Below are 18,223 nucleotides of genomic sequence, written 5' to 3'. Positions count from 1 at the left end.
TCATTCATTTTTCATTTTGTCATTAGAAATAGTTAGCAATAAGAAATAGTTAGAAGTTTAGAGCTTTTTGGAGAGAGGAAAGTTATTTTGTAGCAAGATTGAGTTTTGAAGAAAGAATTTCAAGCCATTGTTGCTTATTTTGGCTTTGAGATCAATGAAATATTGAAGTTATGGTGTTTTATTGCAATTCTCGTGGCTATCTTCATGGTTGTTTACTTTCTTGAATCATTCTCAGTCGAAGTCGTGTTTAAGTTTGAAGGACTAAGTGTTGGGCTTGATTTTGGTGAGATTCACGTTCCAAACCACTAGCTTCTTACTGATTGTAGGAACGCTTTGTGTGGTCAACTGGAGAGACTTGAATTACTTAAACCTTCGATCATCATTGAGCTTTGGATATGTGCCTTTGTGGTAGTGTCTATGATCCTTGATGAATTGAAAAATCATTTGTTACCTTAGAAGATCGCATCAATTTCAGTTGGGTTGTTATTTCATGGCAATATTGAAATTGGTAAAATCTTACCAAGTCTAGCCTACATTGGGTCATTCTTAGGATTAGATTAGAATTTACCCCTTGCAAACTCTACCTTTTGATCTTTTTTGAGAACTTGTTAGTTTAGGGAAATCTTGTTCCTGCAGCTCGGAGGACGTAAGGCCCCTTGATGAAACAGCATTCACAACGACCACTGGTGCTTATCCACACGTAGAGACCCTACATAAAAGAACATTGGAGTCACCCTGATTGATCCTTTTTGCGACATCTTCAGCAATCAGAGGATTTATTCAAGAGAGGATAAGGTACCCTTGGGTATTTTATTCTGTGTATGATTGTGTACAAAATACACGTCAATAGGTCAATAGAAGGCAAAGTCGAGCATTTCTTTTGTTCTTCTTCGTATGAATGTTTTGTATGTTGAATGGGTGATTTTTGCTTTGTATTCTTTTTTTCTGGTACAGAGTAATTTTTTTTTGTTTGCATTCATATTGTTTCTAGGATTTTTTTTTTAACATCAAGGTGGCCTGAAATGAGATATATCAGATAATCTTTTATCCCAGACTACAAAACCCCCTTGATTTCTACTCGAGTCTTTTGGGGCATAATCTCCATTGAGCTCAGGAGCAGTCAAATCACCTACTAAATTTGGATAAATTTTAAGAGACCAACAATAAATTGAGAACTACAAATTAGTCATTGCCCTATTTCTGTGATCCATTATTCCTAGATAGTTGTCCGATTTTTCGATTCTCCTTTTTTTTTCTAAAATCTTAATCTCTGTTGGTATAAAAATGTTCTCTTATGCAAGGAGTTAAATTAACAATTTGTTTTCCAACCACAAAATCTCTAATGTACTTATACATGTATTTCGTAATGGACATTGGGAATATTTTAAAAAGATATACCATATTTAAAAAAAATCTTTATCTCTTTTGGTATAAAAATGTTCTCCCGTGCAAGGAGTTAATCAACACCTTGTTTTCCACCCACAAAATCTCAAATGTACTTGAACATATATTTTGTAATGGAAACATTTTAAAAAGATGAATACCACATCATAGTGTTACCATCTTATTTTGGAATTCAAGATGGTGTTGCTGCATGATGAAATCCTGTGTTTACCAGCTTGTGTTTTCAGCTTTGTAAGGGTTACAATCATAATACCCCTTAAGTTCTACAAATTCTTGTAGTTTCTTTGATATCACCATGCACATAAAATTTATCGAATTTATAAATATACTGACAGATGTTTTATTTTTTGCTTCTAGAGCCAGCAATTCTATTGTGATACTGTGACCTACATTTTTATAAACTTATGCTTGCAGATGTTTTTTTTCTATACATGCTAATATAAGACTATGTGTTTCAATGCTTTTTAAAGGGGACAGGACTTTCAAGCAAAGAGATGGAAATTTGTGACTTCTTTGTTTACATATCACAATATGGTTGTGGCACGGCTTCACTAAATGTCACTATAGCAGCATCCATTGTCCTCCATCACTTTGCAGGTAATCAATATTGTCATGCCCAAAATTTAGGCAAAAACGGAACGAATTTTTTTTTAAAAAATACAAATAAATTAACAAGTTCGCTTACACGACAAGCGTTAATGGATTTGCCATATCTATATTCGAGCTAATTCTGAAACGAACCAAGCATCGATTATTGTTAATCTTATTTGCGGAAATCTAACTGGTTTAATTTTATCTTCACGAGATACCTAACCATTAAATTTTATTAAATCAATCACGTTAAAGATTTGGGGGGGGAGATTAATTCAATCTCCAATAGGACTATATAGTCTAAACATCTATTTTTATTTAAAAAATAATAATAATCGTTTTCAGTGACATTTAATTTGGATAATTAAATCCACAAGGGTAAAATTAATTACGAGTAGCTATTACTTGTCTCTAATATGTCAATTAAAATTTAACCATTCTAACCTCAAATGCAAGGTGTTTAAATTTCTCCTTTTATATTCCATTTTAAAATTTAATGCCCAATAAGTATTTATTACCCTTAATATATTTAAAATTAAAGGACTAGGCTTTATTTTTAAATTTATATACATATTTTTTTCTTTCTATTAATAACTCAATTAAACTCCTTTAAATACATACTCCAAAACATATAACCTATATATATATATATATTAATCCTTTAAAACATATTTTTCCAAAATCAAGATCAATTCTGTTCCCCAACCCTAATTAGGGATTCCTTTTTTTTTTTTTAATTAAATCTAAACTTATTTACCTTTCCTCTTACCCTAGCTCTTAATTGAGCTAGGGTTTTCTCTTCTTAAAATTTATTATATATTTTTTTTAAACTAACCGCATTACCCCGCAGGGTGGCCATGGCGGTGGTCGGATTTGGGCACACGCAGGAGGAAATGTCGACGGGAGGAGGTCGGCGCCGCCGAAGACACCACTGTGCAAGACACAGTGGGCTCGGCCGCTGGCCAATGTGCATCGCACAGTGAGCACGGCCGCCGGCCACTGTGCAATGCACAGTGAGCTCGGCTCGCTGGCCACTATGTAATACACAGTGCGCTCGGCCCATCGGCCACTGTGCCTTGCACAGTGCGCTCGGCCGCCGACCACTGTGCGTTTCACAGTGTGCTCAGCCCGGCCGATACCCACCGCAAGCAAGTTTTTTTTTTTTGTTTTAAATAAAATATATATATATATATGTTGGTTATTACAAATTAATAATAAAAAAAAATACTGAAAGAAGTTATATAATGTTTCTTTTTTTTTTTTCTTTCTTTAATTTATCTAATACAGAGATAAATAATGCATAAATATCAACATTCTGATTTTATTTTAATCTGTTTAATATCAAAGGTATAAATTGACTCTTTTTTTTCTGCTAAAATTTGAAGCAAATAAATGTAAAATAAAATCACAGCAAAGTAAATAGATGTAGATTTATTTCCTGAATTAAAGTAAACATTGATATCAATGAATTTAATAGCAATTTAACAATCTACAGTTTAATAACTCAAGTTAAGGAATTAGTAGAGAGGGATGCTTAAGATTTTTATTTTCAAAATTAGTTGAGTAATTTCTTTTTTTTGCAACTTTCATTTTCGAGAATCCAAAAACACAAAAATCTTACAATAGGAAATTTATACTACAATATGTGCCTTAAAACAACATGCATACAATCATTTAAATATTAACAATAAATATTATTCATATTTCTTTTTCTGCAAATAGAATGAAGATATGATTAATTTAAAAGCTGATTTTTCCATATTTCAAATAAAGCAACTTTTGCATGCAAATCAAGCAATCTTTTTTTCAAAATAGAAAATAGAAGCAAAACTGGCTTTTTTACCACTTTTTCAATATTCTGCAACTTTACAAGATGTTTCTTTATTTAACTATAATGCTAAATCTCATGTCCTATTTCGAAATTACAACTTGCCTCTCATTCATCGAATGAGGTATATTTCTACTAACAAATTAAAACAAATATCTGCAAATGGATTTAAGTATCTTCAACAATAATCTTCTGCATCTTATCACTGTTCCTATTCTCTTGTCCTGACTTTCCTGCATAATAAAACACAATATGACCACGGAGTGCTCACCTCCCAGCCTAGGCTAACTGGTAGCCACCCCCAAGCTCGGAGAACCAATTCCTAGACGGGTAACAAACAGGCAAACACATAGAAGGCAAAATACATACAGATTTTCAGACACACTCCCAACTTGGCTTCACAGCACCACACTTTGGTGATGATCTTTTCAAAGGGTGGTAGTGGACCAATACCCTGAGGAGAACTGCAAGTATGGAAAAACAAGTAGCCACCTCATGGCACAATAAACATATCAAGAATCTCAACCCCTTATTCCTTATGCCCCCCAAAGGCATTCTAGCCTTATATCCCTCCTTATGGCCCCCATTGCACAAACAGGCTATGCAGCAAGGGTCACACAAAGATCCCTTGTGATCGCTCTCAAAAGAGAGTCTCTCACTCGAGGGTTGTCACTGCTACCACCCACAGGATCCTCTTCTCTCCCAAGAGTAAGAGGTCTTGAGAAAACTCCCAAAACACAACAAAACATAATGCAAGATTTTCAAATGAAATTCTAAAACAAGACATATAAAAAACACAGATTTCTTTCACCCATCATATACTCAAACACATGCAAGAAAATAACCATTTTAACGAATAATCAGACCAACCTTAATCTGCCCAATGGTAGTTTGATATTTGAGGAAGAGCTGCCCAATCCACGATTCTTCTTCTTCTACCCTTAGTTAAAATTTTTATTCCAATCTATTCTTTTTCTTTTCAAAATTCCTCGTCTCCAAAAATGGAGAGTGGGTGATTACCCTCAAAATCTCAAAATCTTCCTTAAGAAGCTCTTTCTTTGAGTTCTCACAAGTTTCTAAAAACCAAAAAGGAAAGAAAAGCAAAATGCAAAAAGACTCTCATTCGAACAGGAAAAATCTAAATTAGATTTAACTTCTAATTTTCAATTTTCGCACAACTGAAAAAAACCAAATTTTAAAGCGTCAAAAAGATCATTTAAAAGTAGAAACTTGCCTAAAATTACCCCTAACCCCTAGGTATACCTTATGGGCTTTAGGAAACCCTAATAAACTACCCCTAGGTGTTCATTTAACCCATTTTAAACCCCTCTGAAGTTTATTTTCGGGTCAAACATATGTTGACCACCCCAAATATTATATTCCCAAAGTCTTTATGACAACACATTATTTTATTTAAGGAAAACTATAATTAAACATTTTCCCACCAAGAGACAAAATAAAACATTTAAATTTAAATCCACGCATGTGTCAAGTGACACAAATAAAACACTTTTACAAATTAAAACATGGAATTGTCTCTTGTGGTTTTTACACATTAAATTTAAATAACACTTAACACTCATGCAGCATATATTGTTACGAATAAAATACAACACAAACGGGGTGTTGTCTCTCCAAATAGACAACCCCTGACTTACGAACATACATAAGTCTAGGTTTGGTTCTCCGTAATTTCCATGGTCACATGGTAAATTTCCTGCGCATCTCAATTTACACATTAGTACTTTCAAACGACCACATATAATATAATTCAAAGGAATAACAATACACATCATCACTTGCATACAATTTTCATCTGCACAGATTAAATACATCTTTTATCAAGCAAAATTCTCATAAACAATTTCATCCCAATTCACATAAACTTAACCATACATCATAGTAAAGTCCTACAAATTCAATAACGACATCTATCATTGCAATATCATCTTATCTAACAATCATGTAGTGTTCTATCTCATAAGGCATATAAGTAAAATCATCAAATCATAGCAATGTTATCCAAAACCTGAAATCATATAAGTTCTAAGTCTCAAAATGCATCAAAATAAAGTATCCATAATAGTCTAAATATAAAATCCACTGAATGTCAGACTGAGTCGAGGTGAGGCCTCACAAATATGTAAATATTTTGAACATAGTCTTACAATTGAACTCATGTACTGTGTCCAGATGTGGGGAGAAGCAATCACCGACCTTTTAAATAGCATAGATTGTTGATAGCAAAGGTTGATATGAAGATATCACTATGATATCACTGTTCCAATTGCTAAGTTGCCGGTTTGGCTTTGGGTTCAAGTTTGGGTTTGAAGAACCAGTTTGCTGGTACGGCAAAATTTTGAAATGGGGTTTGGGTTTGTTAGTACAAACACACACACACACACACATTAATACAGTCTATAAGCATGAGTTAAGATTAGAATGCAACATAATATCATCTAAACAACAAAAATACCATAAACTTGTAATCATAGCATCATGATCATAGTTCATACCATCATAGCATCATATACTTCAAGTTCAACATCAAAATATTAAAATGATAATATCAAGTTCAAGTATCATTGTTTCAAAATTCAACTTGCAACAATTGGAACATTATACTAAGTTTAAATCATCTAATGGATTCATCTTCTTCTTGCAATAGCAGTCAAGAATAAATGCAATAGCAGTCAAGAGTAACAACAAAAGTCTTTCATGGAAACAACTAATGCCATTGAAGATGAAGAAGAAGAATGAGCGGTCAAGAAAGTGAGCTCAGGAAACTGAATATTTTTGTTGCTTGTCAAGAAAGTGAGCTCAGGAAACTGAATATTTTTGTTGCTTTTCATAAGCCGAGGATTGTAAATCAGAATGAGCTAATGCATGGGTATTTTAAATTTTGCTTGGGTATGAACCTTGGCTGAACCCAAAGGCGAACCGAATCAGGACCTGAACCGAAAACGAATTGGACCAGAATCAGGGGCCCAAGGCAACGAACCAGACATCCTAGTCCAAATGTACTGAATTGCAAACTGGCTAAAATGGCAAGGAAAACTAACCAATTAAATTGTTATCTAGCATTTATTCTTGATTCTTACTAATATTATCAGTGTTCCACTGGCGTTGGGGACGGGGGGATGGGGCGTTTCCGGGACAGGGGGACCAAGGGCCTAAGTTTGGGGACGGCGGGGGGGTGGTGCTGATATAGTTATACATATACATATAGTACTTGAAAAACTAGTTTTGAAAAGATGTATGATAGTATTACAGTGTAAGAATTATATTTCAAATGAGACTATAGGAAATTTGAAATACTAAATCTAAATACCAAGATTTCTAAGTTGTGTTGTTATATGGAGCCTAATCAGACTCGGAGGTTAGATTTTCCCTACTTCTATCGGCATGGTTTCCCCCTATATTTTTCAACGGGGGTTTGGGGGCAGCGCCCCTTGCGCGTTCCCTGTCGTGATACAGGGCGGGGGTCGAGGGGCAGTGCCCCACGAGGCCAAAAATACTTTTATTATTTTCTAAAGGCGTCGGGTGTTATTTTTCTTTTGGCCCACGTCCAATTAGAGTTACCCCTTAACCCTCAAAAAACTTAAAAAGTCACTTTTTTTTTAAATTTTAATATTAAATATTGCATATACGTGGGGGCGACAGGAGACGTCTGGGCGTCTCCCCGTCCTTGGAGAGACATCTGTACGTCTCTCGAAGGACGGGGAGACGCCCAAACGTCTCCCAAGGAGACGTGGAGGCGTCTCCATGTCTCTTTGGGAGATGCCCAGACGTCTCCCAAGGAGACGTCTCCACGTCTCCCCGTCTCCCTAGGAGACGCGGGGACGTCTCCGCGTCCCGGCAACGCTTGGGTGGCGGTGGTGGGACGGCAGGGGATGTCGCGTCCCCGTCCCCCCGTCCTCGAGACGTTTCTGACGGGGGGATGCGCCCAAAAAGGGGGGGGACGCGTCCTCGTGGAATGAGGAATATTATGGAATATTCTTGCTCTTTTATCCGTGCATGCAGTAATTAAATCTAATTTTAGAGCACAATTTACACTACTTGACTGCCAAGGTGAGGTAATTATATGCTCTCTCTAGTTGTAATTACAATCTAATTGAATAAAAGCATAGAACATCTAATAGGGACCAGAGTACCCTTGCAATAGTATCTATCCACTAGCAAGAGTAACTATAGGTGCCATCGGTATACTGATAAGATTTGAATAAATTTATTGTAAATTATGTTCAATTTACATTCAATATGCAAGTTTATATTCTAATTTAATATTTATTTTATCTATCACTAAATTGTTGTATAAATCTGATTGTCTTCTTTTATGTGGCAGGAGAGGAGGAGCATTTATTAATTTCAATGTCCATTCTCACACATTTCATTTGGTATATGTAGTGGGTTGGGTATGGTCAAGCGATGCCTTGACCGGCCATGTCTTTTGGACATGGCCAATCAAGACATCACTTGATCGTGCCCCCTCACAATAATAATGCATGGCATATTATTTACCAACCGGTGCATATATTGAAACACCCGATAATTATCGGTGGTGCATAGTTATCTTACCACCCGATATAATTATCAGTGGAGCATGGTTTATATTAACACCCGATATAATTATCGGTGGAGCATGGTAATATTAGCATTATCTTTTACACCCGATATAATCGGTGTATGCTAACTATACATTAACACTCCCTCTTAGCTAGGTAAGATAAATAAGAGTAGCGTGTCAAGCATCACAATTCAACTGATGGTTAGCATTCATTTACATATTTTAATTTTCTAGGGGATCATATCATCTACTCACGAGATATGAAGTATCACCTAATCACGTGATACAAGATGTCTATCACATTAGTGTTGTGATGAAAGGATATCACCACAACACGTGATACCAGTATTACCTAATCACGTAATACTTAAGGATAATCATATGAGAAAATATTCAATTCTCACCTTTATCCAAATTATGGTAAGTGCACTAACACTTCATATGAATGTTTTACCATAACACAATCATGGCTTCATCCATGATCCATCAGAGATCCAACATGATAACTGGTTTGGACATTATAAAATCGTCACCTTATAATGTCCACATACAAGTGTTCACTATCTTGAGAGATCGTCACCTCTTAGATATGAACTCAGGGGATAGAATCCAAAAATTGTCCTATCATGACAAAGAGGTTTACACATTAAACATCTTATAGGTATGCAAACATAGATTACAAAGCAAATTACCTTTCTATCATACCTAAACCTTTTCTGAAGTGATCAACCTTCACTCTGGAAAGAGGCTTGGTCAGAATATCTGCAGTTTGATCTCCTGTACAAACATATTCCAATTGGATTGCATTCCTATCTATCATATCTCGCACATAGTGGTATGGAATCTCAATATGCTTGGATCTGTCAGGAAACACTGGGTTTACTGAAAGTTTTATGCAGCTCTGGTTGTCACAGTGTATGACAGTGGGTTTCATAGGTTCTCCAAACAACCCCACAAGCAACTTCCTTAGCCATACTGCCTCTCGGGCAGCCATAGAAGCTGCAATGTATTCTGCCTCGGTGGAGCTTTGAGCTACTGAAGACTGTTTCCTGCTGATCCAAGATATCATGGCTGAACCTAGACTGAAGCAACACCCTGAAGTGCTTTTCCGGTCTGTCACACTTCCAGTCCAATCTGAATCTGTAAATCCATGTAGATTTATATCAACCTTCTCGTATTTGAGACCAAGTTTTAGAGTACCTTGTAGGTACCTCATAATGTGTTTTACTGCAACCAGGTGTATCTCCTTCGGTTCACACATAAACTGACTTAGAGCATTAATTGCATAATAGATATCTGGTCTTGTATTTACCAGGTACATCAGGGACCCAATCATCTGTCTGTATTGAGTAGGATCAGTGGGTTGTGACTCTGCTGCTGCTTCTTTAAGTTTATGTAAGTTGGTTTCCATAGGAAAGGTCATGGGTCTACAATTTAGCATTCCGAATCTCTTCAAAATATCCAAGGTGTACTTTCCTTGGTTTAGTATAATGTTGTCAGAATTCTGCCATACTTCCAATCCTAGGAAGTAATGAAGGAGTCCTAAGTCCTTCATATCAAATTCTTTGGATAGATCATTCTTGCATTGATCTATAAGGTGATTATTTCATGTGATTAATAAGTCATCAACATATAGAATCAGTATTAGCATATCACCTTTATTTCTTTTGTAGTAGAGATTAGGATCTGCATCATTTTTGGAGAAGCCTAGTCCTGAGAGATAGGTGTCAATTCTTTCATACCAGGCCTTGGGAGCCTGTTTGAGCCCATAGAGAGCTTTCTTGAGTCTACACACATGAGACTCTGCACCATGAATTTCAATACCTTCAGGTTGCTCTAGGTAGACTTCTTCTGAGATCTCACCATTTAGAAAAGATGTCTTAATGTCCATTTGGTGTACCTTCCATCCTTTTGCTGCTGCAATGGCTAATACAACTCTTATTGATGTATACCTGGCAACAGGTGCAAAGGTTTCTTCATAATCTATTCCCTCCCTTTGTGAGAAGCCTCTGGCTACAAATTTGGCCTTGTGTTTTTCAATACGGCCGTCTGCAGCATGTTTGATTTTGAATAGCCATTTAGATGAAACCACAGATTTCTTGGTTGGCCTAGGAACAATCTCCCAAACATCATTTTTCATAGTGGACTGATACTCTTCAGACATGGCATCCTTCCATACTTGATGTTTAAGTGCATCTGATACATTGTTTGGTTCGGCTTTAGAGAGGTCATTCATAAGGGCAACATGGCTAGTGAATTTATTAGGCCTTTTGCTTTCTCTGAAGGTTCCTAAGGGAGCAACAAACTTCTGAGCTTCTTCTACAGTTTTGGTGGCCCATAGTGGTCTTTTCTTGAGGTTTTCTCTAGGTGGACTTTGAGTTTCACTCATAGTTTCCTCAGGATTCTCCCTCTGAAGCTCAGGAGTAGGATCTCTATCTAAGCTAGGGTTAGGAATATAGACTTCAGGATCTAGAGAGCTTTGGGCTCTTTTGAAGGCTAAGTTTTCTTCAAAGATCACATCCCTACTTAGTTCAATATTCTTTTGACCAGGTATATATATCCTATAGTCTTTGGAGGTTTCATTGTATCCTACAAAGATTCCCCTTTTTCCAGAAGGCTTTAATTTTAATCTTTTCTCCTTAGGTACATGAATATAGACAGGGCATCCAAAAATCCTAAGGTGGCTTATATCTGGTTTTGATTTAGTAAAGGCTTCCTCAGGGGTCTTGTCTTCAAGATGAGAGTGAGGACATCTGTTTTGAATATATACAACAGTGCTAGTTGCTTCTGCCCAAAGATTGATATTTAGATTCTGATCAAGGATCATAGCTTTGGCAACTTCAACGATTGTCCTATTTTTCCTTTTTGCTATCCCATTTTGTTGAGGGTTGTAAGATATTGTTAACTCCCTCTTAATCCTTGAATTTTTACAAAACTCTTTAAATAATTCTGATGTGTATTCCCCCCCATTATTAGTTCTTAGGGTTTTAATTTTGTTTCATGAGTAGTTCTCTGTTAGTGATTTGAATTCTTTAAACCTATTAAGGATCTCTTCTGATTCTTTATATTTCAGAAAGTAGATCCAGGTTTTCTTAGAGTAGTCATCAACAAATATTACATAATACAAAAATCTACCCAATGAATTTACAGACATAGGTCCACATGCATTAGAATGAACTAACTCTAAAGTCTTACTTGTTTTCCTAGTACTACTCTGAAAAGCACCCTTAGTATTTTTACCTAGGGCACATCCTGTGCATGCCCTTGAATGATATTGCTTTAGCTTAGGTAGACCTATGACAAGGTCTCCCATTGATGATAAAGCTCTAAAATTTAGGGGGCCTAGTCTTCTATGCCAGATTTCATTGGCATCTGTAGTTTCATGAATGAGGGCTAAGTTGGGCTCTGTGCATAGCTCATATAAGTAGCCTTGTCTTTTACCAATTGTATTAGCTTTCTTGATAGATGAGTTCTTTGGCCAAGCCAACACTTTGTTGTCCATGAAGGTCACTCTGTATCCATTGTCCTCCAGTGCTGATATTGAGACAAGATTCCTCTTAATGCCTGGAACATATAGCACTCCTCTAAGTTGTAATGATACACCTGACTTTAGTTTGATGGTGCAGTTTCCAACTCCTTTGACAGGGTGTGTGGAGTCATCTTCGATGGTTACCTCTTCATCATTCTCCTCTTTCATGGAATCTAGTACTTCTCTGAATCCCGTGATGTGTCTGGATGAGCCATTGTCGATCACCTAGGAGTTCGCTTTGTTTGATGCTTGATTTGTGAGTGCTGAATAGAGTACATACTTCTCGGAGTCCTCTTCCCTTTTCGATTTTCCTGTTTTGGCAAATGTGGCTTGTTTAGCTCTTTCTGGACATTTGGCAACATAGTGCCCAAATTTGTCACATCTGTAACACTGAATTTGAGAGAGATCCTTCTTGAAGGAGTTCTTGCTGTGACGACCTTTTCTCTTCCTGAATTGCCTCTGCTTGCCTTTCTTGTTTGAGTTTGTATTTAGAACTTGTAGGTCTTCATCTATATTCTTCTGTTTGATCCCTTTCTTATTTTGCCTTGATTCCTCTTGGAGACAGTCAGCCTTTAGTCTATCGAATTTAGGAAAGTTGTCCCTTGCACCGATGCCTTGGACGAATGTTTCCCAGATGCTAGGCAACCCATCTAGAGCAATGAGGGTTAATTCTTTGCTTTGGATCTCATATCCAAGGGTTGCCAATTCATCCCTTAAGGTAGATATTCGCATGAAGTAGGCATTGACTGATTCTCCTTTTATCATGGTTATATGATTTATCTCTCTTTTTAGAGCCAAGGTTCTACTGGCGTTGGATATCTCAAGAGCGTCTTCAAGTGCTTTGAACATGTTGAAGGCTGTTTTGTGTTTCTTTATAATGGGTATTATGTTGTTCCTTACCCCATCAACTATTATTTTGATAGCCTTATCATTTCCTTCTCTCCAAATTGCTTGGTCAGGTTTAGTCTCAGGTTCTTTAGTTTCAGTGTTTACAAATGATTCAACTTTGTTATCTTTTAGAATCATTTGAATTCTGAACTTCCATGCGGAGAAGTCGTCACCCCTTGCGAGTCTGTCTTCAAATCTGATAGCGCCAGCCATTGATAGAATTGTGATGTTGAATATATACTTGATTTGAATTTTACGTAAAATTCAACAGCCTCAGGTTCGATTTAACTATAGCTCTAATACCATGTAAATAATGTTCAATTTACATTCAATATGCAAGTTTATATTCTAATTTAATATTTATTTTATCTATCACTGAATTGTTGTATAAATCTGATTGTCTTCTTTTATGTGGCAGGAGAGGAGGAGCATTTATTAATTTCAATGTCCATTCTCACACATTTCTTTTGGTATATGTAGTGGGCTGGGTACGGTCAAGCGATGCCTTGACCAGCCATGTCTTTTGGACATGGTCGATCAAGACATCACTTGATCGTGCCCCCTCACGATAATAATGCATGGCATATTATTTACCAACTGGTGCATATATTGAAACACCCGATAATTATCGGTGGTGCATAGTTATCTTACCACCCGATATAATTATCGGTGGAGCATGGTTTATATTAACACCCGATATAATTATCGGTGGCGCATGGTAATATTAGCATTATCTTTTACACTCGATATAATCGGTGTATGCCAAGCGGTGTATCCTTAACATCCGATATAATCGGTGTGAACATAGACTAATCTAAACGATAGTTTAACCGATAATTGTTAAGTCTTATTTGCAAGAATTAACTCAATTTGCCAATCGGTGAATATGAATAGATTAACAAATTTGGATACTATGATTAATATAAAGGGAATGTTTATCAATTGAATAATCGATATGGTAAGTGATTGAATGAGAGACTTCATTTATCTCTCATTCAATCATTTATCTTACTGAAGCTATCTATACATTAACATTTATGTTCAACAGCATTTCAGGGATCGGGATGGTGAGATATGTTTCAAGGATGACAGTTTAGGGACCAATTTTTGGGGACGTACATGACATCAAAATCTAAGATTAGACATTCATAAACTATTATAATGTAGCAAACAAATCAAAGATTCAAAATGCAATTTACATAGTTGATAGCAGTACAGTAGCAACCAAAAATTAAAGGAGAAATTTTTGATGTCATTGTTCAAACTTAAAGTTTCTGATAGGCATAGTACTAAGTATAATTGTGCCTCATATGTGTTATTAATTTCAAAAGAGCCCTTTGAGTTTTGGTCACTTTGTATATCAAGTTGTGGCTTGTCTAATGGATCCTTGACCAATCCTCGCTTCTCCTTTTCAATCCATTTAATATCTATGTTACCAGGTACGCCCTTAAGGCTTCCTGCAACTGTACCAGGCACGTCTAGGTACAGGTTCGCCTGGTGGTATGCTTGGGCATGTACCCAAAGGCGCTGAGCACCAAAAAAAAAAAAAGATTGACTTTCTTTTTGCATCCAAAAACCCTAAAATGCCCCTAAAAGCATCATTTCGCCCAATACGAAGATCATTTTGCTCTCTTCAATCTCTCTTTCCTCATTTTCTCTAAATTTTTTTTCTTGGCGGCATAGCCCCTGAACCATCTCTATCTTTGGTTTTTTCTCACATCTAACACCTTGTGCAACTTGTCATTGCTGCCCTGCAAACCCATAAGAGTCTTCACTCTCAAACCCCCACTAGTTATTGTTTTTAAAATCTGATAGACAATTTACTATTTCAAATGTAATGTAAAACCATTAGGTTTGTAGTGAAAATTTTGCAAGTAGGTGCAATGGCCTTAGTTCATTTGAGAAATCAATTAAATGGAGTAAAACACGAAGTTGTTTATTTTGGTGATTCCATTTCATGCCCATTATTTGATTCCGACTCAACAAACTGAGGCTCTGGGCACTATTATTGTTTTAGATATAGAGAGAAATGGCTTGATGGAATTGGCTCCAGATATATTTGAGAACAGTAGGAGGTTAACCACAACGAAATATTTGTACAATCTTGAATTTGTTGCATTAATTAAAAGGAGCTATTTCAATCATGTTCTATTTATAAAAAGCAAGTTACTGTCAGATATCCCATAGATGGATCATTTATATTTATAAGCCCTAGAGATATTTTTGGGGTAATCACTAATCATTCAGTTCAATGGGAGCTATTTTAAAATTTTAGCTATAATTTATATACAATTATAAACTTTATTTGAAAGACAAGTCAAGTAAACTTGAATTGTTTTAGTGGTGAGATCTACATGCAAGGTTCCAGAATATATGTGGAAACCTTATAATTTATAAATAAATGCTTTGCAAATTATAGGAACTAGTGTTGAATTTTGTTACGCTATAATTTCATTGTTTGAACTATTTTCTCTGTTTTACGTGAGCAATCAAATTCTGAATGTTGACAAATACAAGTTACAACTCTAGACATTGTACTAATTGTGTTTCCTGAATGAGTGATATTTGTTGAGTACTCCACCATCAATATTCTTGTTTATGAATTTTTATGTTTTTAATTTCAGCAATTCTATCTTTCTTGTGTGCATGCATGTATTTCTGCTCTCTTATGATTTCATCGGAAATTCTAGCAACCATAAAATCCCAAAAAACTTAATATATTGGTCTTCAATGTTGTTTCAGCCTAATCTATACACAAATGAACATCATTGTTTCAGCCTAATGGTCTTAGATATAATGGACATCATTGTCATCTTTCTCCAATGATTGCTTCTATTACAATAGTATTTTATTGACCAAGCACAAATGAAATATTTTTGTAAGGAAGTAGTAGATAGTGGTGTAAACTGGAAAATGTTAGTTAATTAAATATATTCATAAAATAAGTTTATAATTAGACATTTGAGTATCACGGTGCAGAACGGGCAGACATTCTCTTGACATATTCATGGGTGTGTAGTTGTACCCTGGTTCCCAGGATATTGTTGAAATGCCCTCTGGATGCTCCAGAGATGCTCTCACACGGTCCTCTTTATTTCCTGCACTTGGATATGTTGGGGGATAGCCTACATCTCCAAGACAAAAAACATGTTGCATACCATGCAATACAGTGCCATCCTGAAGGTAGTTAATGCTAGCAACCAGAAGCCTTTAGACAATGTTAATTGTGGTGTACGCAAGGTTAGGTTATAAAACTTGATATGACAACCATTTTACTAGCCATTATGATTTTTACGCTTTAGCTTGAGCATTATTAAGATATATGAAGATGAGGCTGAAACTACATGCTAATTGGAGGCACTAGTATGCAGGTGGAGTAAAACTGGGAGTCTGGGACCATATGGATTGGTCCAGTCTGATAGATATTAGCAAGTGCATAGCGGAGGCATTCCAGTGAATACTCAATACTTTTTATATTATAGTGAATCAGAGAATTGTAGCGATCTGCTTTGTACAAGGAGCCCCTAATTTCCAGCAAGAATGATCGTGTAATATCTTCAAACGTGGATCTTGTGCCCTGAGTAAAACCAGTACTATAGTGTATTTTTTTGAAGTGAAAAATCGTGATGCTAAACTTCATTTCATTACTGCAGAGATTTAAAAACTGAAATGTGTGATTTATATTGAAATGAGATGCTTGTACTTGCTATTATTATACTTATGTTAAAAACTTCAACATAAAGATTGTGGAAGTTTGGTTGGTTCATTTTTATTGGCGGTGGCTATTCTCCATACAAAGTACTATGCTGTACAGCCTACATCTAAGTCTCTTTCAGGAATATTGGGGGACAATCTAAGCAGATACTTAGTATATTGTATGATTATTAGTATTTCTAGGATTTGTCTCATGTCTTCAATTCATGTTTGTCGGTATTTTGTGAAGCAATATATTCTTCTCTCATGAGACCATTTCCTTCAGTTTGGGCAGGCTTTCCTGAAAGAAGGCGAGATGGTCAAAAATTTGTGGTAGCTGAGAAACCAGCAAGACAAGGTCGGAGAAATTTCTAGGATTTGTCTCATGTCTTCAATTCATGTTTGTCGGTATTTTGTGAAGCAATATATTCTTCTCTCATGTGACCATTTCCTTCAGTTTGGGCAGGCTTTCCTGAAAGAAGGCGAGATGGTCAAAAATTTGTGGTAGCTGAGAAACCAGCAAGACAAGGTCGGAGAAATTTCTAGGATTTGTCTCATGTCTTCAATTCATGTTTGTCGGTATTTTGTGAAGCAATATATTCTTCTCTCATGAGACCATTTCCTTCAGTTTGGGCAGGCTTTCCTGAAAGAAGGCGAGATGGTCAAAAATTTGTGGTAGCTGAGAAACCAGCAAGACAAGGTCGGAGAAATTTCTGTGCAGAATCAATTGAAGTTATTGCAAAAGAACGCAAAGATAAGAAAGAGGCTGGCTCACATGATTGGTTGGATGATGCTGGAACTGACAGAAGTAATCAGCATAATGAGAGAATTGAAGAGTCCTTTTCTTGTATGCTTGAAATTGAAAATAACACTGAAACAAGCCCATTAGATATGTTGTTTCATTCTGATTTGTAATTATGGTGTAGTATTTGGCAACTGGCATTATACTTGCTGCAGGTGGCAGCTAGTACATGCTTGGAAGATATTATGGAAGCACTTCCAATCTGCTAAGAACGCTTGTTATTATTAGCTGCAGAAGTGTGGCATTTCAAGTGGGCTCATTAAAGTTTTACTTTTGTACTTGATTAAATCAGACAACCTGATAGTCACTAAGGATAGATTTACTCTTGGTCCTTTAAACAAATTTAATCACAATGTAATCATTACAATAGGCATGGGCAATGCAAATTGAAATTTGCTGTGGATTATGTTTGGAAGTGCAGTTGTGGCTTTGGTTCTTTCCGTATCTTTGAGTAAATGTGGGAGTTTGTTTGTCCAGAATGAAGTATTTTGCCAATTATTTGCTGTACATTGAGAGTGAATTAGGGCAAAGTGTAACATATCACTAATTATTATCAATCATTGTACCTTATGACAAGTGGTCTATAGATCGTTATATGTGTCATGCACTCCTTATTGTCAACCACCTATTGTTTATTCTATTTAATCTCTCTGTATTTTACAAGGTCTTAAATGATGTAGATGGACATTTTAGGTATGTAAAATTAAAACTGGATATTAATGTTCAGAACTAAAATGGAACTGAACTCTTTTATTTTTTATTTTACAAACTGAAACAAGATTACATGCTTATAGAGAAAACAGAGTCCTAAAAGATTCTATCCAACTGCCCTAGATTTACCGACTACCCTACAGCTAATCTATTCTTAACAGCACTTACACAGCTGTTCTCTTGCCCCGTCCTTTAAGGTAGAAAGCTTAA

General features: G+C 36.0%; 1 protein-coding gene across 1 annotated transcript in view; it reads left to right on the top strand.

The window, feature by feature from the left end:
- The window catches only part of LOC131039008 (uncharacterized), a 48,060-nt gene extending 30,316 nt beyond the window's left edge, over nucleotides 1–17,744 (top strand). The window contains exons 3-6 of the mRNA XM_057971644.2: nucleotides 1,875–2,001; nucleotides 16,787–16,858; nucleotides 16,958–17,029; nucleotides 17,129–17,744. Of these exons, the coding sequence (XP_057827627.1) occupies nucleotides 1,875–2,001; nucleotides 16,787–16,858; nucleotides 16,958–17,029; nucleotides 17,129–17,415 (558 nt within the window). The 3' untranslated portion in view covers nucleotides 17,416–17,744. The remainder of the gene's footprint in view (nucleotides 1–1,874; nucleotides 2,002–16,786; nucleotides 16,859–16,957; nucleotides 17,030–17,128) is intronic.
- The last annotated feature ends 479 nt before the right edge of the window (nucleotides 17,745–18,223 follow it).

This window comes from Cryptomeria japonica, chromosome 9, assembly GCF_030272615.1.
Source record: "Cryptomeria japonica chromosome 9, Sugi_1.0, whole genome shotgun sequence".
Lineage (NCBI taxonomy): Eukaryota > Viridiplantae > Streptophyta > Pinopsida > Cupressales > Cupressaceae > Cryptomeria > Cryptomeria japonica.
This window is presented reverse-complemented; position numbering and strand designations above follow the sequence as displayed.